The sequence below is a fragment of the Blennius ocellaris genome, assembly GCF_963422515.1.
Source record: "Blennius ocellaris genome assembly, chromosome: 6".
In the NCBI taxonomy this organism is placed as follows: Eukaryota; Metazoa; Chordata; class Actinopteri; order Blenniiformes; family Blenniidae; genus Blennius; species Blennius ocellaris.
Window position 1 is genome coordinate 28,628,523 of NC_137655.1, and position 26,801 is coordinate 28,655,323.

At 42.9% G+C, this 26,801-nt stretch overlaps 1 protein-coding gene across 1 annotated transcript in view; it reads left to right on the top strand.

The window, feature by feature from the left end:
- pdia5 (protein disulfide isomerase family A, member 5) overlaps positions 1-26,801 on the top strand; it is a 147,415-nt gene that overhangs the window by 63,353 nt on the left and 57,261 nt on the right. Inside the window, exons 4-8 of the mRNA XM_080498412.1 lie at positions 10,304-10,387; positions 11,156-11,201; positions 15,180-15,272; positions 17,259-17,319; positions 20,027-20,094. Of these exons, the coding sequence (XP_080354538.1) occupies positions 10,304-10,387; positions 11,156-11,201; positions 15,180-15,272; positions 17,259-17,319; positions 20,027-20,094 (352 nt within the window). The remainder of the gene's footprint in view (positions 1-10,303; positions 10,388-11,155; positions 11,202-15,179; positions 15,273-17,258; positions 17,320-20,026; positions 20,095-26,801) is intronic.

Sequence of the window (26,801 nt, forward strand, 5' to 3'; positions counted from 1 at the left end):
CATCGTCTTGTTGCCTCAGGAATGAAGGATCTCCTGAGACTCTGTTCTGCACTTTATTTGAATGAGTCTGTTGCTGAAGGAGCTTCTGTTGCTGACCAGGACTTTATGGAGGCTGAAGGCCGATTCATCCTCCATAAGACCAAGAAGAAAGTTCAGCAGTGCGGTTGTTTTTGTGGATTTTCTAGCCTGGGATCCATATGTTTAGAACAAGTGGGTGACCTCTCCAAGATGGCTGCGCTGTCGGCAGATCGCGTCAACAGCCGCTGATAGGCTGTACGGTGTCTAGTATTTATATCTATGTGTACACGTAGTATGTAATGCTACACATAGCGAGCCACGGTTAGACATGGAGTATCGATACACACAGCCGGCCGCAGCCAACCACAGATCACTTGATCAGCCACAGACACAGCAAGCTGTGGCCGGCCCCGGATCATTGGCAGACAAAGTTAGCCACACAGGTTGCCGGGGTGCGACACAGTGCACAGATCCAAAGCAGTGACAAGCAGAATAACTTCCGGTTTAAAAGCCGTACTGTACTGTTGTCCAATCAGCGATATACGGGCGCCACATTGTTGTTGTTGTGTTTAGTGATTTTTGTTGTGGTTTGCACTTCAGGGCCACCGTAAGTAACCTTGCTACTGTATGAGTCCCGCAGCTCATTAACAAGTCGGAGGTGGGACTTAACATGATGCACCTGAACGCATCACTCAGTTCCTGCAGTTAAAACCCGACAAACAGGGCGGCTCTTTTATTACTGATACAGTTCCAAGAAATGTATTTCTGAAAATATTGAAAGTGAGAAATGAACTGTACAGTTGAAAAGGTAAAACGCCACTTTGGAGACGTGTGACTGCTGTGAGGGGGTGTGGCCTGCTGTGAGGGGGTGTGGCCTGCTGTGAGGGGGCATGCTTTTCGGCAGCTTTTCCTGAGTATGAACAGTGGCGCCGAAGATTTTTTTTGGCACTGGACCCCATCCTCCTCAACAATCATCCTCATCATTAACATATATTTTTGCTGTGGTCTGTGACCATTTCAGACCAAATATAAAGACAAAGATATCAACAGCTAAAAATAAATCTATCCTCATACCCTGAATTCCCCTTCAGGGATTAATAAAGTACTCTCCATATTCTATTAGCTTATAGTTAGGTATCAATGTATTATTGATGTTTAATATATTTAGATAAGATTTTTTTTTCATGACTTTTTTTTACTTTTGATGTAGTGGTTTTAAACTTTTTCATAAAAATTCTACCTTTATAGCCATCTCCAATATTTTAATCAGAACATATCAGAAAGATATTTGTAATGAAAAATGTATTTGGTAATATAATCAAAACAGTGACTACATCTCGGACCATAACCCAGTCTACACAACGGTATGTCTGGAAAATAAGCCCAGGACAACTCTATGGAAATTAAACAGCAGTATCCTGAATAACCCTATTGTCAAAGAAAAATTTAAGATTGAAATTAAATCATACTTGGAACACAATGACAACAGGGAGGTGGCACCACTAATAGTTTGGGACGCATTGAAGGCGGTAATAAGGGGCAAAATAATATCAATCGCTTCATATGAAAAGAAACACAGACATCAGACCCTTAAAATTCTTGAAGATGAACTGAATAGAACATTCGACAACCCTAAAAGACGAGACCAAAGGTAAAATTATTAAAATAAGAAAAGAAATTGATGAAATAAATACGCAGGAAATACAGAAAAAAATGCTGTTTATAAAACAACAGTACTATGAAACAGGATCAAAATCACTAAAGCTTTTATCCTACAAGTTACGTAAGCAACAAGCTGAAAGAACAATATATAAAATTAGAAATCCAGAAACAAACAATATACAGTGCAGCCAAGAAGAAATGCGATCTAGTTTTGAAAATTACTATAAAAAATGATACTCCCAATCACAATTGAGTGAAGACCAGCACATTGAAGCCTTTTTATCCTCGATACACCTACAAGAGGTCACGGGAGATCAAAATAAGAAATTAATATCGGCAATAACAAAGGAAGAAATAAAAACAGCCATTTGGAGATTAAAAGCAGGGAAATCCCCAGGAACGGATGGTTTTACCCCGGAGTGGTACAAAATAATGCAAGGTAATTTAATCCCAACACTACTAAAAACATTCAATTGGGTGCTGGAAAATAAAAAGATCCCCCCTCATGGAGAGAGGTAGTAATTTCTATTATTCCAAAAGAGGGAAAAGATCAAGTAGATTGTGGAAGCTATCGTCCGGTTAGTGTTTTAAATATAGACTATAAACTGTTCACCTCCATATTGTCAAGAAGACTGGAATTGATTTTGCCAAATTTAATACATCAGGACCAGACCGGCTTCGTTAGACAAAGGCAAACACAGGATTACATTAGAAAGACACTGCACATCATGAGACAAGTTACACAACAAACATTAGAGACCCTCATAATAAGCCTGGATGCAGAGAAAGCTTTTGACTCTGTGAGATGGTCATTTTTATATAAAGTATTATCCAAATTTGGTTTCCATCAAAACATAATAGAAGTAATAGTGGCTCTGTATGATGTACCACAAGCTAAGGTCAAAATAAATGGTAACCTAACTAATTCATTCATATTGGAAAGAGGTACAAGACAGGGATGCTGTTTGTCGCCGCTCCTCTTTGCTTTGTTCATAGAACCCCTGAGCCAGTGGATACGGGAACGCTCTGACATCACGGGGGTCAAAATGCCACTGGGAGAGCAAAAACTATCCCTGTTCGCTGACGATCTGCTAACAACTATAACTCAACCCACACAGACGCTCCCAACACTGATGGAAATGTTAAGGGAATACGGACAACTCTCAGGATATAAAATAAATATTAACAAAACCCAGGTACTACCACTAAACTATGAACCCCCAACTGAAATTAGGACGGCATATGACTGGAAGTGGGAGACAAAGTACATTAAATATTTGGGGGTTATACTACCAAAGGACTTATCTAAAATGTTTGATATTAATTATGCACCCCTAACTTCAAAGTTAAAGTCAGATATGCAGCGATGGAATGTTATTCCCTTTTTAAGTTTAGGTTCCAGGATTGAATCCATTAGAATGAATATCCTTCCTCGAATGCTTTACCTTTTCCAATGTCTGCCAATTACTATACCTTTGAAACAATTTTTAGAATGGGACAGTTTACTGTCAAGATACATATGGCAGGGGAAAAAGGCCAGGATTAAATACAAAACCCTACAACTGAGAAAAGACAAGGGGGGGTTGGGCCTTCCCTGCCTGCGGGTGTATTACCTGGTGGATCAGCTGAGACCATTAGTGTGTTTATACTCTTCATCTTACAGTGCAGGGTGGAAAGATGTGGAGGGTACATTGGTGAGGGGAATACCAGTTGGGACCCTAATAGCTGACAGAAAACTGCAGGAGGAGCTGAAAACCTCTGAAAACCCTCTACTTGAGGTTTCTCTTAAATCATGGCAGGAAATGGTCAAAATGTGTAGATTAGGAGACTTGACTAAATGAATGAGGTGGTGTGCCTACGATTCGGATTTCAAACCAAACAAAATTGACAGTAGATTTACAAATTGGGCCGCAAAAGGATTGACTACATATTACTCATTCATCAACAAGGGGACATTTTCGAACTTTGAAACACTGGAAAAGAAATTTGGAATGAAGAAAGATGACTTTTATAGATACCTGCAAGTTAGGCATTATTTTAATCAGAACCTGAAAACAGTTTTGAAAGGAGGGGAGTTGGGCCCTGTAGAAGTATTTTGGACATTATGTGAATCCACAGCATGTATTAAAATAATCTCAAAACTTTACAACAGTATCCAAACATCTAAACACGACGGTATAGATTATATTAGGAGGAAATGGGAAAATGAAGGTAATAATTTGATTTCGGTGGAGAGTTGGGAGGCAATCTGTCAGCTACCATGTATTACGACGGGGTCCGGCATGTGGCGGGAATTTTGTTGGAAAAACCTGGTGAGATTCTTCCTCACACCTGTTCAGAATCGTCACCGGGGAGGGGGCGATGCATGTTGGAGACTCTGCGGGGTAAATGGGGCAAATCACTACCACATCTTTTGGAGTTGTCAGGTAATCAGGAGCTACTGGGAAGAGTTACATATACATATAAATAATATATTCAGATCAAACATCCCCCTTACATGTGAAACTCTATCTGTGTGATATCGTTTTCTGTAATTGGTCAAGAAATGATAGAAAGTTACTGGCCATATTACTGCCGCAGGTAAACAAGCCATTACCAGAAAATGGTTGAAAGTGGAATCACCGACCATCGAAGAATGGGTCGATATTATTCATGGGATTTATATAATGGAAAAATTATCGTTTTCCCTCAGGGTGCAAAAAGACACATTTTATAAGCTTTGGTCTAAATAGACAGCATATGTAAAAACAGTGAGATCAGATTTCAATTGATATCATATTAGATGTGCCAACATTTTAAAAAGAAATGTGTGTGGATGTTTGTCTCAGGTGATAAAAACATAATGAGGAGATGAGGAAATCACTCATTTTATTGTTTTATTGCTAACAGAGTAAATGTCACTGTCACCCATCGCAGGTCTTTACAGCATTAAGTGAATGCTGGTAGTTGCTAATTATTGCTCGTTCTCTTGGAAATTCAAAGCCCTTTACATGGAAAAAACCTTTGAATGCAACAAGTAAAAATGCATAATCAAATAGGTTATTATACACTACTCACAAAAAGTTAAGGATATTTGGCTTTCAGGTGAAATTTATGGAAAATGTAAAAAGTTCACGCTACAGTGATATCATATCATGGAAGTAGGACATTTAAGTAGAAGGATACACTGGTGATTTCCTCATCTCAAACAATTTACTGAAACAAAAGTTAAGAACAATGGTGGGTGCACCACAACAAAAAATGTCAACGTCTCAATAACTTGTCATGTGCCCTTGAGCATCAGTTACAGCTTGACAACGACGTCTCATGCTGTTCACAAGTCGACTTATTGTCTGCTGAGGCATGGCATCCCACTCTTCTTGAAGGGCAGCCCTCAGGTCATTGAGGGTCCGGGGTGCAGTTTCGAGCCTCTACACGGCGACTCAGCTGATCCCACAGGTTTTCAATGGGATTCAGGTCTGGAGAAAGTGCAGGCCATTCCATTTGAGGTCCACCAGCCTCCAACAGCCGTTCCCTGATGATGTGACCTCGATGAGCTGGAGCATTGTTGTCCATGAAAATGAAATTAGGCCTGTGTTGTTCATGTAGGGGCACAATCACTGGATTAATGATGTTATTCAGGTAGTATGGGCTTGACACTGTACCATTCACAAAGTGTAGGGCAGTTCTGTACTGTCTGGACACACCTGCCCACACCGTATCACCGCCACCACCAAAAGCTGGTCTGGTGACAACAGTGGCTGATGCATAGCACTCTCCTTGATGTCTCCAACATCGTTGGCAGCCATAATTTCTGCTCAACATGAATTGACTTTCATCAGAGGACAGCACTGAGGCCCACTGGTCCCTCGTCCAGCGTAAATGCTCACTGGCCCATGCAAGACAATGCCTGTACCTGATGGTGTGGTCAGGTACCCTTGCAGGTCGTCTAGAGCAGACCACGCAGATGTAAACGGTTTCGAATGGTCTGACGTGACACTTGGGTGCCTCTCACCTTCCTTAAACGTGCCTGGAGTTGAGTGGCATTCATCATCCGGTTTCTCAGGGCATTGTTCACGATGTAGCGGTCATCAGCATGGGATGTGGCCAAAGGACGTCCACTTCTACACCTTGCTGTGACTCTTCCAGTCTCTCGGTATCTCTGTTGCAACCTGCTGATGACACTCTGTGACACTCTAAGCTCAGTGGCCACTTCCGTCTGAGAACGTCCTGTTTGAAGCTTCACAATGCGAGGTACTGTTGATCCATCGTTAGGTGTCGTCTTGGTCTCATGATGTCAAAATGTGAACAGCATGATGAGGACGACTGTTTAAACACCAACTATAATTGATCGAGGACATTTATTGGTCGATTACAGGATCAAACAACTGTTGTGAATTTTGCCGTTAAGCTCCTTGTTAGAGAACAGCAACTTGTGCAAAAAGTATTAAAACATTTAACAGTTGGACATGTGCATTCAAAAGCTTAGAGAAGGTCACATTAAGTTCACCTGTAAAGGTTTGAATGCATTTTAGGCTCGTCCTGAAATTTCACCCAAAAGCCGAATATCCCTAACTTTTTGTGAGTAGTGTATCTTTGCATGTTCAAAAACACTTGGAAAGTACTTGGAAGGAAAAAGTAAAAGGAAGAGGGGGACTTCATAATAATCAGGCGAAGCTCCACCAGACACGTTCAATGTCTACACTCTCCTGAACGTAAACCAGACACCTTCAGTCTCTACACTCTCCTGAAGTGAAACCAGATACCTGTTCGTCTCCCAGTCGGAAGATTGCAGGTTCGATTCCCATCTCTGCCATCTCTGCCTGCTTACATACCAAAGTGTCCTTGGGCAAGACACTAAACCCCAAACTGCTCCCTTTGGAGTGACAGCACCTTGCATGGCTGCAGCCTCTAATGGTGTGTGAATGTGTGTGTGAATGGGGGAATGTGATGAGCTACGTAAAGTGCTTTGGGGCTGCTCACACAGCGACAAAGCACTATATAAGTGAAATCCATTCCATTTACCATCTCCTGAAGTTAAATCAGACAAATTCAGTCTCTCAGGAAGGTCAACCAGACACCTTCAGTCTCTACACTCTTGCCGGGCCTGATGACTGTGAAAAGTGTCACAAAAAGTTATATATGTTTAGGCCCTCAAAAATGCATTTTCCCATAATGAAAAAGGTGATAATAATATTTATAATTTAAATAACGTACACCATGAGCGACCCATTGAAGGGACAAGTCCTAGAACCCAACTATGCGCTCATCAGCCCTGCCCCACCAACAGCAAAATTCAAGTTGACAGAGTTGACAGTCTGAAAGAGGTTGAAGAGGTCATCAAAGCAGCCCACTGGTGTAGTCACACAGCTCATCAGAGAGGCCCATGAGAACAGGCGAGCTCGTTGTGTTGTGGTTGGACCTGACCAACGCCTATGTGTCCATCTCACACAAACTAGCTGAGCTTGCGCTACACCTCCACCATGTTCCCAGCAAGATCAAGGACTTGATCCTGGATTATTATGATAATTTCAGGCTCAGAGTCACTTCTGGGTCAGTAACATCAGCCTGGCATCGCCTTGAGAAAAGGAATAATATCAGGTTGTACCATCTCCGTTATCCTTTTCCCACTAGTGATGGACATGGTGGTGAAGGCTGCTGAGGTGGAATGCAGAGGGCCGCTATCCAGATCAGACGTTCGACAGCCCCCTATAAGAGCCTACATGGATGATCTTACCATCACAACAACATCAGTCCCAGGGAGCGGGTGGATCTTGCCAGGATTGGAGAGACTCATCACATGGGCCAAGATGAGTTTCAAGCCCTCCAAATCAAGGTCCATGGTACTGAAGAGGGGGAAGGTGGTTGATAAATTCCGTTTCTCAAGATCAGGAATGGCAATCCCATCCATCATCTAGCAACCGGTCAAGAGCTCTTGGACTCCAGCCTGAAAGACTCCGCTGCCATCCAGAAGTCTACTGAAGAGCTCCGAGGGTGGGTCACCAAGGTAGACAAGCCTGGCTTCCCTGGCAGATTTAGAGCCTGGATGTACCAGCACTCCATTCTGCCCAGAATCTTGTGGCCTCTTTTAGTGTATGCATTTCCAGTAACAACTGTGGAATCCTTCGAAAGGAAGATCAGCAGCTTCCTTCAGAAATGGCTGGGCCTTCCTCACAGCCTCAACAGTGCTGCCCTGTACAGGACGAGCAACACCCTGCAGCTACCCTTCAGTGGGCTCACTGAAGAATTCAAAGTGGCACGCACAAGACAAGCCCTACAGTACAGAGACTGCAAGGTGTCATCAGCCGGGATTGAAGGACAGGGAGGAAGTGGAAATGTGCACAAAATGTAATATTGATGGCTGAGTCATGCCTCAGGCAAAAGGCACTGGTGGGGGTCGTGGCTACAGGAAGAGCAGGCTTGGGCTACTTCCCCAAGAGCCAGGTTAACCATGCCCGGGGCAAAGAGAGAAACCATCTACTCCAGGAAGAGGTCCAAGCAGGCTTGGAGGAAGAGCTTGCAGGGCAATGGAACTCTGGCAGCAGGGAGCATGGACTTGGTGGGAGAGCACATTGCAGCACAAAGTCACCTGGTCAAACATCATGCAGGCAGACTTCCACCGTGTCCAATTTCTTGTACAGACAGTATACGATGCCCTCCCTAGCCCAGCAAACCTCCATGTGGTGGAAGAGTGAGACACCTTCCTGTCCCCTTTGCTCTGGTTGAGGCTCTTTAAAACATCTCCTTACAGCTGCCCAAAGGCCCTGACTGATGGTCGCTATCGCTGGCGTCACAGCCAGGTACTCGAAGCAGTAGCCGAGAGTATAGCCTCAGTCATCAGCTCCAGCTAACACCACCGTGCCCCAAAGAAGGCAATCTCCTTCATCAAAGCTGGAGAGAGACCCCGGGCATGTCCACAGACAACAGACCTCCTCCACACAGGCCCTGATTGGCAGCTGCACGTTTACCTGGGAAATCAGCCGAGGGTCCCCCAGCACATTGCATCAACATCTCTCCAGCCAGATATGATCATCATCTCTGAGGCTTCAAAACACCTGATCAGACTGGAACTTCCAGTGCCCTGGGAAGAGCGTATTGAAGAAGCCAACGAAAGGAAACGTGCCAAGTACCAGGAACTGGTGGAGGAGTACAGGGGCAAGGGCTGGAGGACATTCTATAAACCCATAGAAGTTGGCTGTAGAGGCTTTGCAGGACACTCCCTCTGTAAAGTGCTCGGCCGCTTGGGCATTACAGGGACGGCCAAGAAGAGGGCCATCCAATCCACAAGTGAAGCTGCAGAAAAAGCCATGAGGTGGCTTTGGCTGAAAAGGGCAGATCCGTGGGTTGCTACTGGGACACAAGCTGAGACTTGATCACCCCAGCCGGGTCGCCTGGATGAGGGTGTCTGATGTTGCAAGACCCAAAACATCCAATGACCCCAGGACACTAAATCACTGAAAATGTGTCCCAGTGCATCCAGGACATGTTTCTTTAAAGAATAGGGTCCTTCATCACTTTCAGTGCTCGTACCCTAATAATAATCACTGTGGTTTCAATAGGGTCATTGTCAGTGATCGGACCCTAAATATACTCCGATGATTTTATGTCCTTGGCAGATGTAATAAGATGGTATTGGGTATAATTTCAGATTGTACAACTTCTTTTCAGAAATTTCAGCTTGTTCAGATCACGTTCTGTATAAAGGTTTTGTACAAATGTTCTTTTTTTAAACTTGTGGTTTTAGTTTTTAGGGTTTTTTTTCCCCCCCAAACAATTGAACATGTATCGGACATAGTATCAGTGAAATTACTTTGGGTCTTTTTGATAAGATTTACCATCTGTTTCGGATATTATTTACTGTAGAACACGAGTGAAGCCACATTTATACGACAACATTTTCAAGTTAAAAAGAAAAACTGTTGTTGCTTTTGAGTGTCTAATTAGATCACAACGGCTCTTGGAGCCACTGAAAACACAACTTTTTGAAAACTACTCCCAAGGTGTAACTTTTTGAAAATGCTTCTACAGCATCGGCATGTACCCGAGAAAAAGGCAGCTTTTTGAAAATGCTTGATTTTCATGGAAATGGAAGAAAACGCACATTTTTGAAACGACACATCAGATGCAGACCCAGGAAAACTCAACTTTTTGAAAATGTTTAAAATCTGCATACGAGCCATGGTCGTAAACGATACTTCTTCTGCACATGCTCAGTAGATGGATAATAATGACAATGTTTCATGACTCCCATTCCATATTCTCCAAGGACTTGGTAGTTTTATTTTGACAGTCAACATAATAACTTGTCCACTTGAATGTCTGTACGTGCAAATGAGCAGAAGAACTAATTACAGTGTTTCAGAAAAGTAAAATTTTCAAAACATTTTTAAAAATGTCCACCTTGGGAACTGTTTTTGAAAAGTTGTGTTTTCAGTGGCTCTGAACACTTGTGTAAACACACACCCAAAACGCTATGAAAGTTTGCCATTTTCTCTTGAAGCCATCGTGTACACGTGGGCCTTAGGAGCAGTGTGTAACTGTACTCTATCATTGTTATCAAATTAGAAGAAAAGTAACTTTAGGGATATATGTTTTTAAAAATCTGACCAACTTGCTTGTGTGGGTTTTTTTTGTTCTGTTTCAGTGATTCAGAGGGCCGAAAGCTCTGTAAGAAAGTGAAGGTGGATCCCAGCTCCAAACATGGGGGAGCCGAGCTGCTGCACTATAAGTAAGTCACCGGAGTCTCAGCTTTCTGTCACATACTCTCTAAAGGTCCAGCCATGCTTCCCACCTCCGCGTCTCAGCAGTGTAAGCCTGACGTCAAAACCACGCACAGCCCAAATTTTGTGACGGCGCGGCCCTGTGTGCCGACTGCTCATGCTCCAGAGCTACCGGGTTCCTGTGTGAGGAGATCCTCTGTCTCCCATCTAAACAATCACAATTCAAAAACAAATGGAGCCAGAGGCTCAGAATTCCTGAAGTGAAACATAAACTCGTTTCTGGATCGTTTCGTTATGTTACATTATGGAACGTTAAGGATCGTTACGTTACATTATGGAACGTTGCGTTATGTTATGGATCGTTACATTACCGATCGTTACATTATCGATTGTCACATTATGGAACGTTATGGAGCATTACGTTATGAGCGTTGTTATGGATTGGTACATTATGGAATGTATGGATCGTTACGTTGTGTTATGGAACGTTACTTTATGGAATGTTATGGAGCGTTACGTTATGGAACGTTACATTATGGAGCGTTATGCTATGGAGCGTTACTTTACGTTATGAAATGTTATGGAGTGTGATGTTATGGAACGTTGTGGAGCACGCATGGAAGTGAACCAAGAGTGTAGTATGGATGCAATCATGGTCTGCCGATGCACAATGTGGAGAGCATGGAAGGGCCTAAACGCCTCACAGCTTTTTTTAAAGGGATGCTTGCATTTGAAGGAATACCTTGTCCACCATTCTGCTTTTATGTCTCTTGCAGAGATGGGACGTTCCACACAGAGTACAACAGGCCCACTACCTTCAAAGTGAGTGCTCCTTTGAATTCCTGCTTTACTCATGTAGCCCACCTATCAGCTGTAAATGGCTCTTCACAAAAATATATTCATCTTTTTTTTTTATTAGCCATCACAAAGTTTTAATGACTCCTTTGGAGCACATGTTGATTTAATTCATTAATTCATTAATGAAGTTGAAGAGCCACTTCAATGTACTTTAATCATCTGTGAATGGCCAGCTTTGGCAAAACTGTATGAATGTTATTACACTGATTGCAATCAATTCTGATTGTTTGGTCTGAAAAGCTCTATATATTCACAGACTGGTGCATACTAGGGTCATACATTTTCTCCACATGAATAACACTTGGAACCAACTGGAATTATGTCTAAGTGGGAGTTTATTTCCGTTCCACATTTGCTGCTATGGATGCAGAGGAGATTCCTGCACAGACACATTTTTATTAGATCGAGACTGAGGAAACAAACGTGAGTACAGAATGAGTTCTCAGGTATTTCACTGTTTTACAGGAAGAGAAAGAGAAGGAATTTGATTTGTAAATGGACAGGTCACCAGTTCTTCACAGGGCAAACTGTGAGACCCACGACCACACACTCTCACATTAACACACACATAATTTAGAGCCACAAATTAGACTTCAATGCATATTCTTGGACGGCCGCAGGAGTCACCAGAGAAAGCTCACACATGCACAAGGAAAACATACAAACTTCATATGGAAAGGCCCCCCCAAGTCCAACGTGAGGTCTTATGGTGAGAGGAGTAACCACTACGACATACTGTTACCACAGAGATGAAAACTAAAGGTTAGTTTTCAATTCATTAGGTCTTTAATGCCCGCTTTATTTTTTGCAACACCGGCTCTTTAAGAAGAATGGTTAGGACCTTTTAAAAATAATTTCACGGTTACAGTGCAACTTGAAATGATTCACAGTGGCGATGCCCGGGAAATAAGGAGCAACCGAGTATACACTACATTGAATAAAACTACATTAAACTAGGAACATCTTGATGATGATTTGATACCAAAATGTGGATTGTGATCATTTACATATGTAGATATTTACACAGTTCATGTACTAATGTGCCAATATCGCAAAACATTTGTTGTTTACATGATTCCGGTGCTTGGAGCCGCTGAAAATGCAAATGCAACTTTATAAACACCATTCCTAAATTGGAACTTTTCGAATACTCCGTTGTCATATAGATGCGCAAAGACGATATGTACTGGAAACACTTGGGCCCTGGCCCCTTGTAGACAGTGGAAGCACTGCTACCGTGGATGCATACTATAGCCGTAGTAAATACTACTTCTGCATATGCTCAGTATATGGGCAATAACAACAATGCTGGCCTCCAGAGTGGCATGACTCCCAGTTCATATTCTCCTGGTAGTTTTATGGTCGGGAGTCTACATGTAACCAGGGTCTAAATCTCCTTGCTGGCAGTACTTTCAAAACTTCTGCATTTGATTAGATTGTAGCTGTGTGCCTAGCCGTGTCTCTCTACTGGTTCCCAGCATCAAGCTGTACCCAAAACTGCCCCCATTCCAGTTTAACTTCTCTCCTGCTCACTACACTCTGCTAAGACATCAAGTCTCTGGTTTACTTCTTCTTTCCTGTGGTTCTTGGCAGCAGAATAAGTTACAGAACTCTATCAGATCCAGAATCTCTCTTGGTCCCGTCCACATATGGCAGGCCTTTAGGGGCGCTGTGACTCACCAAATATACCAAAAATGCAGACGAAGACATGGAGAACATAGAAATATATAAAAGACTTGTATATAACTCCATCTTCTATAGGACTATACTCCATTGTTATGGTACGCTGGTGCCACTTCTTTGCTGGGCCAGAGCGGAGCCACAGCGGGATCTGACACATCAGCTTGGCGCGGAATTATCTCTGGAGTTATCGCTACCTACAAGGTGGAAGAGATGCTGAACTGGCTTTCTGAAATCTACAGCAAACATGGAGCCCCAGAGTGATCATTGAGGAAAAATCAAAAATAACACCATATAATAAGTCAATTCCTGAAGTTCTTAATACGAGAGAAGAGAGATCATTTCATTCGTGATCATGGAGCTGGTGGCTCTTGAGATGCTGCAGAGCCCCAACGCTGCGCTATCAGCTGCATGAGATGTCATTTAGAAGCAGTTTTCTTCACGCTTTTCACCGTAACATTGTAACTAATTTGACTTCATTGTAATTCTTGTATCACATTATGACCGCAGGCGGAGATCTGCAGGTGGCATTGCTCCGCTACAACACACTCCATTAATATTTTCTACGACAGAACTTTATAAATGAAGCGATACTTTTGGTTCATCAGCAACTACTAAACAAACTACATACTACTGTAAACAAAAGCTGGATTTTTTTTAACCATAAAATTAGCCTTTTAATGGCTTCATGTGAAAGAGAAACATTAATCAGCGTGTTTACGTAGGTTGCCATGGAAACGGCTGTAGAGCTACATTCTATCATTCTACACCTCCATTCCTCCTGATGTTGAAGCATTTGATTCAGACATGTTCAGAAATAAAGTGAAAGAAGCAGAAATTCACTATGTAACGCCCAAATGTTGAAAAATAAGCCCTGAGATCATTCACCTTATATTATTATTATTATTATTATTATTTTCTCTCTGGCTACTCCAGGGCTCCGGACTAAAACAAGACGGACATGAAAAAACACCAATAGAGTGACGAAGAGACGCAATGTTTTTTGTCTCTTTGGTCTAAATCCGAGGTTCAGGACAGACTAGATGGAGCGACCCAGTCCAAACAGATGAATACAGTCCGTCTCCTGGTTCCTGGACCAAACCACTGTTACATTCCATCTCCTGGTTTTTCTATGAGCACTGCCGGCGCCTAAATTGTGAGATCAGTGACACATCACATTTTGGAGTGATGTAATGACGTGGCTCTCATTTGGCTCCATTAACGGTTGAAAAATGGCAGTGCTCATTTAAGAACTGGCCCTGAACTACAACTTGGTTTTCTCTGGTGGAAAAGCATTAATAGAGGGTTAGAATTCTCTATTCAACTCAATAGACTAACAGATGAGCGCAGAAGCCTCAAACTTCCAGCTCCACTGACAGGTGGAACATCAAAATGTGATGAATGAAAAAGGAAAGAAGCGTAGTGTTGATCTCTCAGTAGTCTAAACCCGTTGCAGCTTTACTAGAAAATGTTCCAGCGTGGCCTGAAGCAGCTCTAACATTAAGCTTTATTAAAGAAAAGAGTCATGAGCCTAACCTTAAAAGTTCGGAGTCTGTTAACTGACACTGAAAAGCTCTGCCTCCCATTCTACCATTAGAAAACCTACAAACCTCCAGCATAAGGATACTAATTATGTTAGAATTTATAAAATAAGGATTTATTAAAGAATGAGGAAAAATGAATGGTAGTCCCAATTAAAATAGTGCAAAATATAAAGACTTTCTGCACTTTAAAGAAATTCTCATTATTTGAAATATCAGCAGGTTTATTCAATGTTCTGTTACCTATATTAAGTTGTTTCACAGATGCAAAGTCCTCCAAAACGTTCCAAAAGACCCCTTCACCCAGCACTTCTGATAATTCCACGAAGATCATTAAATATTCTGCCCGTGTTCACACGTCATTTTTATCGCCCTGCTCAATGAAAGATTCCCTGCTGTTGCCTCCGCAGACATATGGTTCATTATATTTACAGGAAGCTTTACCAGAGACACTCCAAGGTACTGAAATAGCTTTGACACCCCTTTGGATGCACGAACAGGGTGATCTATACCAGCTTCCATCTGCCGCAGCCCGCGGCATTGCTGGGACTAAATTTAGGAGTGGTTTTGGCAACGCTCATGTAAATTACCAACACTCATCCCATTGTTCGCGGGATAACTTTGTGACAAGTTGCAGCATCATTTAAGTGACGTCTTTGTTTTGATGGACTGTCACGGATTCATCACTGACTTTTTTTTTTCCTTTGTCCTTTTTATTCAGTCAATGGTGGCATTTTTAAAAGACCCATCAGGGCCTCCACTGTGGGAGGAAAACCCCGAGGCCAAAGATGTCGTCCACGTAGAGACGGAGAAAGTAAGTATTGACACAAGCAACCTTTAAGAAGTTGGTTGACCTGGAGACCCTGGAGTTGACTCACAGTGATGAAGTTGATGCAATGCAGGGTCCATCTCCCTTTTTCTACTTCTATTAAATGTTTAATGAGGCACTAAAGTCATCACAAGCTTCTCCGCGAGACAAGACCACCTGTGCTTTGTCCAATTAACCTCAGTTTTATTTATTCATTTAACAAGTGACGATCTACACAACCAAGAGGAGATGGACAACAACAATATTTGCCTCCATGGTGTCATGACCCCATATTATCCTGGGACTTGGTACTTTTATTTTGACAGTCACCGTAATAAAAGTCCAACGAGGTGGTCAGTCCACTAGAATCTCTGTGTTCTCCCAATGGTATTGTTAATAGCAGATTGTTCCCTGCTGCATGTGTGTGGTTTCATGACAAAAACAACCAACAGCACCAACTAGTGGCCCAAGATGCTAACTACATCGTCTCAGCATTTCTGCTGTTCTCATAGAAAAAGACATCATTTTCAAAATGTTGCCCAAAACTTTTGTGAAATGAAAATGATAAATTTTCACATTGTGTAAACCGGCTACAAAGTGTTGTCAAGTGTTGTCTTCCCCATTAATTCTCAGAAATCGAATTATTTTGTATACAATTTTATCATGGATTCTACATTCAAGCTGTATGCATCAACACACAGAGCCATTGCCCCTTCCCTATAAACGAACAACATTTTCAAAACATCGCCATGTAAGCACAAAACTTTCTGAAACAAAAATACAAAAATGGTGTGTTTTCACATTTTTAACATTGGCGTATAAACGGAGCCTAAAAATGCAATGGACAAAAAAGAGAAGGTAACAGTTGACTGGAATGATACTCTAAATAAAAAGTTTGTAAGTTGCTTAATCTTAAATCTATAAGCTTTAGATCTGACTGTATTCTGAATGTTTAGTTTCGTCTCTTGAAGATCCTTACCTAAAAATACTTTTGAAAGAGTGTTTGGCAAACTAACAAATGAAAGATAAACAGTTTCATGATGAGCTCTTCGTGGTTCCAGGGCCTCCAGTTGCAGATCCTTCAATCCCATCCACTGATCTGGCCCCGCCAAGTTAGATGTCAGTGGCTTTAAAACCTCCAACTTATTCACCTACCTGACAACCTGAGGCACTCGCAGTTTAAGTGCATACGTCATTCTGAAAGTCCTTTAATTGAATGAACAGCACGCTGGTTCGCCTATTCTCACTGCGGCGCTTGTGAAAGGTTTCAGAGAAAGATGTTGTTGAATACCTTTCTCTTCCAGAACAACCCAAGCACACTGAGGTGATCAAAGAAACTGATGTAAGGCTGATTCTCCAGCTACAGTGAAGAAATCCTTTTTTAGCCATGTGGAGAATCTGGCATGTGCTCGAACACAGAGGCTAATGAGACAGTGAATGACTGAAGATGTACTTCAATGGTAGATCTAGAGTTGATTCACCATAATAACAATCCAACTTCCAACATCTTTGTCAGCTTCAGATTACTTACTATTGTTGACCTTGATAATATATGGTTCTCTGCTGCATGTGTGGTTTCATTGTAAAAACAACCAACAGCACCCACTAGTGGCCCAACATGAAGACTACATTGTTTTCAACATTCCCATATAAACAGATTAATTTTTATTTGAAATGTTGTACTGGGCCTTAGACAATTTAAGGGAGTTTAACTTGTGAAATCAGTTCTACTTTTAAAGGAATTATACAATTCCACTGTCTTTGACATCTAATACGTTGTTTGTGTTCTATAGGGAATAGAACATGGATAAATTAGATTTGTAATGAGTTTATTTACGTTCAACCAGCTTCAAAGATTTTTGGTTATTAGGAGTATTGACTTTTTTTTTCTTTTTGTTTTTTTTTAGAAATGTTTTTGTTCTTTTTTTTTTTAGAAATGTTTTTGTTCTTTTTTAAAAAAATATTCCTGATGATTGTTCTGTTGCATTGAAGGACTTCAGGAAGCTGCTGAAGAAAGAAGAGAGGCCGATCCTCATGATGTTCTACGCTCCCTGTGAGTCAATGAAATCAAAATTACGGCACTCGTTTAACTTTGGCTACTTCTTCAGGGGATATTGTCTTGAAACTGTTACTAACTTTGCTGGGTTCCTCATTTGAAGTGAAAGAATACTGTGAGAGAGATCAATAAAGTGAAGCTTACTTGGTAATACTATACTTCCTCAATCAATGCCGCAATGACATTTTCCTGTTCTCGTCCTGCCGAAAAATAATATCACGATAACATTAAACATCCCACAGGTAAAGTAAATAACTGTTAATGGGTGGTGTAGGTATTTCTTACCTCATAAGGATCACTAGGACCCATTTATGTTGTGTTTGGCTATCGATAATGATTAATAATTATCTAAGAGAATTAATTATGTTATTGAAATTTAATCTGATCTGTATCAGATATCTCGGAGCTCCACCTGTCTTAACAGGAAATGATAGCCAATTCAGTTATATCAGTCTCATAAGATATACTAAACAGTTAATCAGGAATTTGAATTCATAGTTAAATGAATTACAATTACCAGAATTAACAGTAAAGCTTGAAGGATTTTGGAGTTCTTGACACAGAAGAGGTCGACATTTCATTCACCGTTGTGCACATTAATGACACAGCAAGTATGATTCCAAACATTATATTTATTAACAATGAAAACAAATAAAACACGGATTCTAGCTACCTATATACAGCTGTGTGTGTGTGTGTGTGTGTGTGTGTGTGTGTGTGTGTGTGTGTGTGTGTGTGTGTGTGTGTGTGTGTGTGTGTGTGTGTGTGTGTGTGTGTGTGTGTGTGTGTGTGTGTGTGTGTGTGTGTGTGTGTGTGTGTGTGTGTGTGTGTGTGTGTGTGTGTGTGTGTTGGAACTACAAAACAAGATGGCGGATCACAAGAAACTACATTCAAATGGAGGTTATCAGAGAACAGGAAGTCTGTCCTGGGTCTCGACCATGTGCTGGAGAACAATGGAACATGGAAGCTAGTCTTTAGCATCTGCTTCTGGTGTGTCTCTGCTAAAGGACCATTTCTAGAATGAGTTGATGTGAATGAGACTTTCTTTGTAAAACGTCAGGAGTCGTCAGATGGTGTTCAGTTACTGTGTGATGTTGTCTTTGATGGGATATGTGTAGGATTGTGAGTTAACTAGTTAGTAAAGCAAAGATTAGCATGCAGACCCTGTGTCTGTGGCAGAGCTAACGTTGGTTTACAGGTTGGTAACAACTCCTAATATCATTATCAAAAGAACTCAATCACTGTAACAGAATCAACACATCTTCATTAAAGTTAAACAGTTCTATGCATAGCATCAGGTTTAACTAATCTCAGGTAAAGCCCAGTTGTTGTTACCACTTCCTTGAAGGAGTTCGGTTGTTGTCCTGCTGGAGGGAAGCTGGTGTCTTCTCCTGTAGTTAGCACCTCCTGCTAACTGTGGTTTGCTGGTTCTGCAGGCTCAGGAAAACACAAAGAAGTTCTGTGAGGCATTGTTTCCCCGGTCCCGTCCTGGAGAAACTGGTTGGTTTTCCCTGGTTGATGGGAGATCAGACTCTGGGTGCTGGTCTCTGGACCAGGGGAAGGTCTGACCCTCGTGGTCGGGTCAGCAGAGGAGTTGAGGAGTGAAGGCCCTGGTTGCAGGCCTCTAACGCTGGGTGAGCTGAGCTGCTGGAATGCAGCTCGCCGGTGTTCACAGGGGGAAGACTCCGGGCAAGAGTCAGCAAGACTGCTTTTGCAGGCGTTTTGTTGAATCAACCAATCAGTGACTGGCTGAGTGCATGGGGGAAGTGTCTTTTGAGCACAAAGCGGGGGAGGATTTGCATGTGCTGCTGTGGCAACACACCCCACTGGGTGTGATGGTCAATCACATTCCTGCATCCCAAATCATATGTCATGACTGCATGGGTTTTAAGCAGGAGGTGTCAGAAAAGTGACCACAGGGAGAACTGGCTTGTGGCGGCCAAGCGTTCATAGCGACGTCGTTTTTTGATCCTTCGATGTCGGCTCTTCCTATCATTGTGAAGCAGAATTCACCAAGCGTTGGATTGTTCACCCACTAATAGGGAACGTGAGCTGGGTTTAGACCGTCGTGAGACAGGTTAGTTTTACCTACTGATGATGTGTTGTTGCAATAGTAATCTAGTAATTTTGTCTGCAAATGAAAATTGTCCTTCCTTAGAAATGAACAACTTTCTGTGGTCTTGTGAGATCCCAACAGTGGGATAGAAAAGTGGAGATTTTCCCACAGTTGATAGTAAGCTGCAGCTCATGTTTCAGATTTTCTCTGCAGTGCCAGTAGCTCGCTGCATTTTTATGGTCACTTTTATGTTACTTTGATTAGATTGTTTGCAGTTCCAGGACCAGATTGTCCCGTTGACATGAAACCTGAATGAAGTAATGGGAACGCTGTGCCAGTTTATATGCACCAAGATGTGACCCCAAATGAGAACTGAGACAACAGATCAAGCAGATATCTGGGTGGCGTTCTGGACTCGCACCTGAAATTCAACAACTACAATAAGACAATAACAAAATCAGCTTCCGACCATCTGAATTGAAGGATTTCTGACCGAACAAGAATCAGAGAAACTTGTTCATGCAGTTACTTTCAGCAGGCTGGATGACTGTAACGGTGTGTTTACAACCTGTAACAGACAATGTTATGGTTTCCATTGAGTTCTGTCTGATAACCTCTGTTATTTTTGTTTTTGTGTCCTGGTTGCAGGGTGTGGGGTTTGTAAGAGAATGCAGCCCATCTTTCAGCAAGCAGCCACGGAGACGAAAGGAAGATTTGTGAGTCTGCTAAATCCATGCACACATTCTTCCTGGCCTCGTTGCATTAACGGTCTCTGATCTGCAGCCATTTCGCTCTGATGTTTGGAGATTAAATGACGTGTGCCAGCAGTGTATATCTGGATGAGGTAGCTTTGCAATCCACAAAAGTACAGACAGCTAATGTGACCCAAATTAATGATTTCCAAGCTCCCATTTTTCTGCAAAAGTTCTCACGAGCGCAATCAACTTATGCACCGTAGGTTTTGATAGAGTAGAACAATAACTGAACAATACTCTTTACAAGCGATTCAGAAGCGCTCATCTTTTCTCTGCTGGACCTGATTTATGTTTTGTCTGTTTTCACTTGCATGGTCTCGCCAGAGAAGTTCTAATAGTTCATAGATCCAGTTTTAATGATTGTATTACTTTATAGCAGGGGTCTCAAACTCCCTGTCCGTGGACCGCAACTGGCCTCGTGGAGACGATATTTTGTGGCGCTCACCTTGATATGAAAGGTTGATATTAGAACGGCCCTCTCGGATGGTGACTAGTAGTTGCTAGTAGGGGCCCACGACAGACGGCAGATATCAGCAACACAACTTAAAAACCCCTGGACACATTACAATGACACGTCAGGAGCCTCCCTAATGGGCCACACTACTACCCTGCATCAACATGCAGTCCTTGTTGTCAAACACAACGAAGAAGTAAAAAAGTTAGTCCCAGACAGTTTGTGCCAAGCTCTGAGTCATCCACCAAACACCAGAAAAGCTAACTGCACATTTAACTCTGTGTAAAGTGAATTCAGCCATTTTCTTCTAAACACATTCATAAAGTCTATATATATATATATGTATATATTAATCATTCAAATTTGACAGTGTGATTAACACACTTCTGTGGTATGACAAACTTAGGGCACATATTTATTCTTACTTTCCACCAATTTTAACAGCTTTATTTTAAGTAGTCCAGCTTTGCTTACTGCTTGCTTTGCTTAAGTCTTGTTGCCAATGGCTATGTACGTACATTCATAGTCACACAATAAGTTAGTCCTTTGCTGCCAATGACATTTTCTCCCAGAATAAAGTGTTTATTGTCAAACACTAAATCTGATACCAGCATGAATCCTGCTGTCAGTTTAGTCTAGACTGTGGCTAATTTCTATTTAGAATTGAACGATAATGTAGGAATATAGTAATATAGCCATACAATTTCTGCCACATCCTAAATGTTACATTAAATAAAATATTAACATGAAGCATTAAAGTTGTTACTTCAAATAAATGTCCATTAATTTTTCCATACATATCTCAAATGTTGAGTATTTGTGTTTTTTTGTTGTTGCGTTCAGTTTAGCTAGTTACGTTGTTTATTATTTATTTTATGTGTTAATTATTTGATGAAGTATTTCTTTACTTATCCGTCATTCTGGACTTCATCCATCATCATTCTGGGGCCGGGAGGCCCCATAGTCCTTCTTGACCCCCAGAGAGTCTCGAAACATCCCTGGCTGTACATAGCAGAAGCTTTTATTATAACACAACAATGGGAACACCTTGGCAGGCGGAGACTACACTTAAAACCCTCCTCACTCCTGGTTGCCCACCCACAACCAATAAACTAAATTAACTAACTGCATGAACTAAGCAACACAAAACACAACACAATCATTACCAACACTACAACCCTAATATAACCCCCAATAATGACATCTAAAGCATGACGAACAGAAACTTCCATGATGCATTGTTGATATCATGGAGTTTAAAAATCCAAAAATCAAAACAGTTGTCATGACGAACCAACACCTCTTCTTTTTAAAATGTGTTTTTTGGAGGGAAAAACACACCACAAACGATCCCCATTGCATCCTCTTCGTCTGCCAGGTTTGTTGACTCTGGAATCATGTTTGCTCTCGCAAGGTTTTGCAAGATTTCCCGTCTGATCTGGGGATGTTCACAAGTGAAATTAGTTCGTGTATGGTGTGTTGATGTTGCCGAGTGGCTGTACGCCACCCACTGTATGGCCAAAACTGTTAAACCTGTGATTATTTATAGCTATGCGTGCGGTCTCTTAGGTTTGGGAAATCTGCTGACAATTTTATAATCCTGCCATGTGAACCGGGCTATAGTTTATTAGTTGTGGGTGGGTAACCAGGAGCAAAGAGGGTTTTGTATGGCATGGTGGTCTTATTGTTTTTAAGTGTCAAAAATGAAGCCTTTGGTGCTTGCAGTTGGTATAAAGGAAGTTTTCAATATCTTGAGTAATTAACTCAATTATTGCATATATTTCGTGACATTTTGAGGATTTGAACTGTTTCCTATCTTAAGCCAAATGTGGCTCAGATTTGTGAGAAGAAGTGCTGCCAAGTCTCTGGCAGCAAGGAGTTGGCAAGAGAAGCTATGTTAAGAAGAACTGTTCATGATCTTCATTCAGTGTTCCATTCATGTTAAGGACACTTAATGTTCAGAAGAAATAATAAAAACGGTTAATGACGTTGGAGGATTTTTTTGTACAACTTTGATTGTGGAATCCCTGATGCGGTCAGGCAGTCTCATCCAGACTCTGCCTCCAGCGGCCTCCAGGTGAATTGAGTTTGAAACCCCTGATTTATAGTCTTGCACAGGTATTTTTGCAGATTATATTAGGTGCATTATTTGTATGGTGCATTTTACCTTCACTAGTTCTACTTGATGCCTTCCTGCTGCATTTCCCACTCGTGCAGGAAGAGGCATATTTAAATATTATAAGAGCCACAAACTATTATTTCACTCGGGCAAAATTGTGACTAAGCACTTCTACCATATGAGAATTATGGCTCATGATTTAATAAAAAGAGCAAACGGTGTACTTTAAATTGGGTTTAATAAATCAACATGTTTTATGTTTTCACTTGAAAATGCATGTAGTAATGCATCTTTTTTTGTGTAATTCCACTTAAAATTACACAATATTAAGTGGATATGCCTATATGTGATAATGGTGTGCACAATGATCGCAGTATGATTTGTTATGAATCATTTTGTTCCTGCTCAAACAGGTACAACTGGGGCCTTATGTTATTAATCACACGTTCATCTGCAGGTTTTGGTCGTGTTACCTTGATTTTTGTGCTTCTGTGCATCTTAGTTGTGTTTATCCTACATAATATTGAGTCAGTAAAGTGAAATGTGATCCATTTACAAGACTGAATATTTTGTCTTGAAATCAGCTGTGCCTTTCATTTGGTAACTTCCTGTTTTCCATCACCTCTTCGCAATTCCACCAAAATGTACCAAGATCTTGCCTACATGTCTGCTTTTTACAGCAAATCTCACTGTGAAAATAGGTTAAATATTCAGTGAGACATTTTAGTTTGAATTGATTAAAGACTCCCTTAGTTAAGAAATGCTTCATTTCCACTGCACAAAAAGTGCAGGGACGGTAAGGAGCAGTATGGCAAAGCTAGCCAGAGCCAAATGTGGTGTGTTTTTCCACTGAAGAGAGTACGGTTAAGATTTAGGCGGGGTTTAGAGCTCCACAGATATGTGACGTTGCAACAGTAATCTCAGACGGGTGGCAGATCTGGACCTTATGAATCCTCTGTTGGTGTTTACATCCTCCGCTTTGCACTAGTTGTTGTTGTTTTTTAAACGGCGGCTGGCCGTTTAACTCCAGTGCCACACCGCAACTTTCGTGTTGTTTCCAAGAGAAAACGCCAGTCGGCTCCGATGACGTCTCCTAGCATCGAAGCACGCTCCTGCAGCTAGCTGGCTAGCTTGAGTGCCGCGCCGCAACTTTGATGTGACCGAGAGAGCAAACGCACAGGCCAAGTGCGACGCAGCGAATCGATAAAAAAAATATTTTTATAAAAACACTTTTAATAATCGAATTCAATCGATTTTATCGATTGGTTTGTCCTCAGCAGACTCCGAGCTGTCTCCGTTGAGATTGTCCAGCTTGGAGTCTGACGAGGACTAACTGCAAGGGACTAGGGCTACACAACCAATCGATTGTAAAATTTGTTGCCAACATTTTTAATAATCGATTTTATTGATTTGTTGTTGCAGCCCTTGTCCCGTGCAGTTAGTCCTCGTCAGACTCCAAGCTATCTCCGTTGAGATTGTCCACATCTGAAGATGTGTTGACTGCTTCAGAATCTGAATCTTCATCACCAATGTTCATTGAGCCTTCAGCAATGTCTGCTAACTGCTGGGAGAGCACACATCTTTCGTACCAAAGAATCTCCAGCTTCCCATCTGCCAGGATCAACCATGTCCATCACTCGCCTCAGGAATATCTGGATTTGCTTTGTGGGCTCTTTTCCAGATCCCAACTTGTAATTTACCCTCCAGATGTGCTGCTACAAACTTCTCCGACATGGGGGAAGTTTGCTCATATCAACCGCTTTCGATCAACTTAAGTGGTTGTCGTCTTTGGTGCAAAACTCGCTCATCTTCACAAATTGCAACTCATTCACATTTTGAGTACAAGGTCTGCTGTACAGTGTGCAGATGAACTCGCCCAGATCGCCCATGGGGTCCCCAGGTACCTCCCACGTATCTCCAACTTTTGACAGTATGGGAAAAAACTTGGGCAGCCGCAGCATTGTTTTAACTGGTTTCACTTTATTGAGGCCCTTGAATGCACTGGTTGTGTTGCACCCAGTAAATGCATGCATGGCCAGAAGTGCTGTAGAGTGTTCTGGTGAATAACCTTGTGCAATTTCGCCAATGTCAATTAGCCACTTTTTGCTTGCAGTCCCTGTATCAAAGAAGACTTTCAGATTGGTCATTGTTGAAGCATAGTGTATGTCGGGGCTCTTCACCCTCACATAACTATAGCGCTGACTCTTGGCGTATTCGCAGAAGCGGATGACTCTGGAGTCTGTTTCTCAGCTGCTCCATCGCCTTATCAGAGCTGGGTACATAACTGTGGGTGCTGAATACAACATCACCTGATTTTGGCATTACGTTGAAGATCTTACTGCATACCTGGCTGAAATTCCCTGGTACCTCTTTCAATTGGTGGAAACAGGCTGTGGCAGAGAGGTGATTAAGCCCTGATGTGAATCAGGTGGGCTGCCTCACCTCTCTGCCCATAAAAGGAGGAGCAGCCAGATGGAAGACACAGGCTGCAAGCCTGTGTGCAGACTTTATAGCCCCGTTTCCACCGCACAGCGGCCTGAACCGCTCCAGACCGCTCCAAAGGCGACCACTTGGGGTGCCGGGGACCATGGAACGGGTCTGAGGTTGAGGAGCTGTTTGCTGATTGGTCAGTGATTTACTACACGCCCTCAATATTTTAATGTGTCGGCTGGATGAATCCTCTGCTGTCAGTGTGGTCAGCTGTGCTCTGGTTGTTTTTATTTTCCTTTCCTTTTCTTTGCCGCTCAACTTTAGTGTTTGTGGTGAAAGAGCGGACTTGAGGCAGGGGGAGACCGGGGGGAGGGACTTTGCATCACGTTGGAGTTTTCTGTTTGCAGCATAGCGCTCGCCGTGGCGTGGATGCGCGTCCGGGACACGGGAGTCTGGAGCTTTCATGTCCGGCGCTGACCGCGCTCCGGCAGCTCCGCTTCCCAGAGGCGGTCAGTGTTCTGTTCAGCCGCGGTCAGTGGCGCTATATCGTGGGGGCGGACCGCGGAAGCGATGAAAAGGAGCTCGGAGCTCGGAGCTCGGAGCCTCCGTGTTCCGACGCTGAGCTGCCGGACCGCGATCAGCGCCGGAGTGGAGAACCTCCTGCGTTTGAGCAGAAAGCTCAAGACTCCCGTGTCTGTGCCTCAGCCAACCGGGGGGAACGCTCCGGCCACTTACCACGCCCCCGAGCGCTCGAGTGCGGGGCAAGTCGCCCCAAGTCACCGGCAAGTGGCCGGAGCGTTCGCTCTCTCACAAACACGGAAGCGGCTGCAGCTCTGCCGCTGCAAAAAGTAACAGTTTGGGGGTTTTTTTCCGCTGCAAAAAACAACAGTGCAAAGTGGAGGATGTAAACAACAACAGAGGATTCACAAGATCTAGATCTGACGACTTTCTTTTCTGTTGTAATGTCACATTTCTGCGGAGCTCATAAGCCCCGCCCACTTTTTAAGCTCCTCTCTGCAGTGGAAATTTCGGTCGGGGTCTCTATTCCGTACCGCTCTGTACCGCTCCGTCCCGGCACTTGTGTGCGGTGGGAACGGGGCTTATGTGTGAGTTTACTTTAATTAAAGAAGTATAGTGGTGGAAACTTGTGACTCTGCGTCTCTGTGGGGGACCCCAGCGGTGGCATGCTCTACTGCCACACTGGCTCCCTGTTGGACCCACAGAGCACGGATGAGCGCCCTGGGAGCAGTGGCCCCAGAGAAGACGACGGAGGAGATGTGCACCCAGCTGCTTGTTAACTTTACCCGGCGGCAGAGGGAGCAGGCAGAGAAGAACCAAGAGCTGATGGCAGCGCTCCGACAGCAGGAGGAGAGGTAGGAAGGCCTCCTCGGAATGCTGCTGTTAAGTTGGGGAAACATGCCGGAGGACAGTTCGGGCTCAGTGCTGGCCCAGCTGGCGTCGCCATCCCGTGCTCTGGAAGTGGAGGAGGGGTGGGCACCAAGTGCGGCACGGCCGATCCCGGCTCCGCAGAGGAGGGTGAAGGCCGAATTGGCAGCGGCGGTGGCGAACCAACAGACCTTCTCTGGGGATAGAACAGCCGGGCAGGTCCGGTCCCGGCTCCGCGGACAAAAGCGGGGCCTCGACTGGAATGCGCAGAAATTGGCC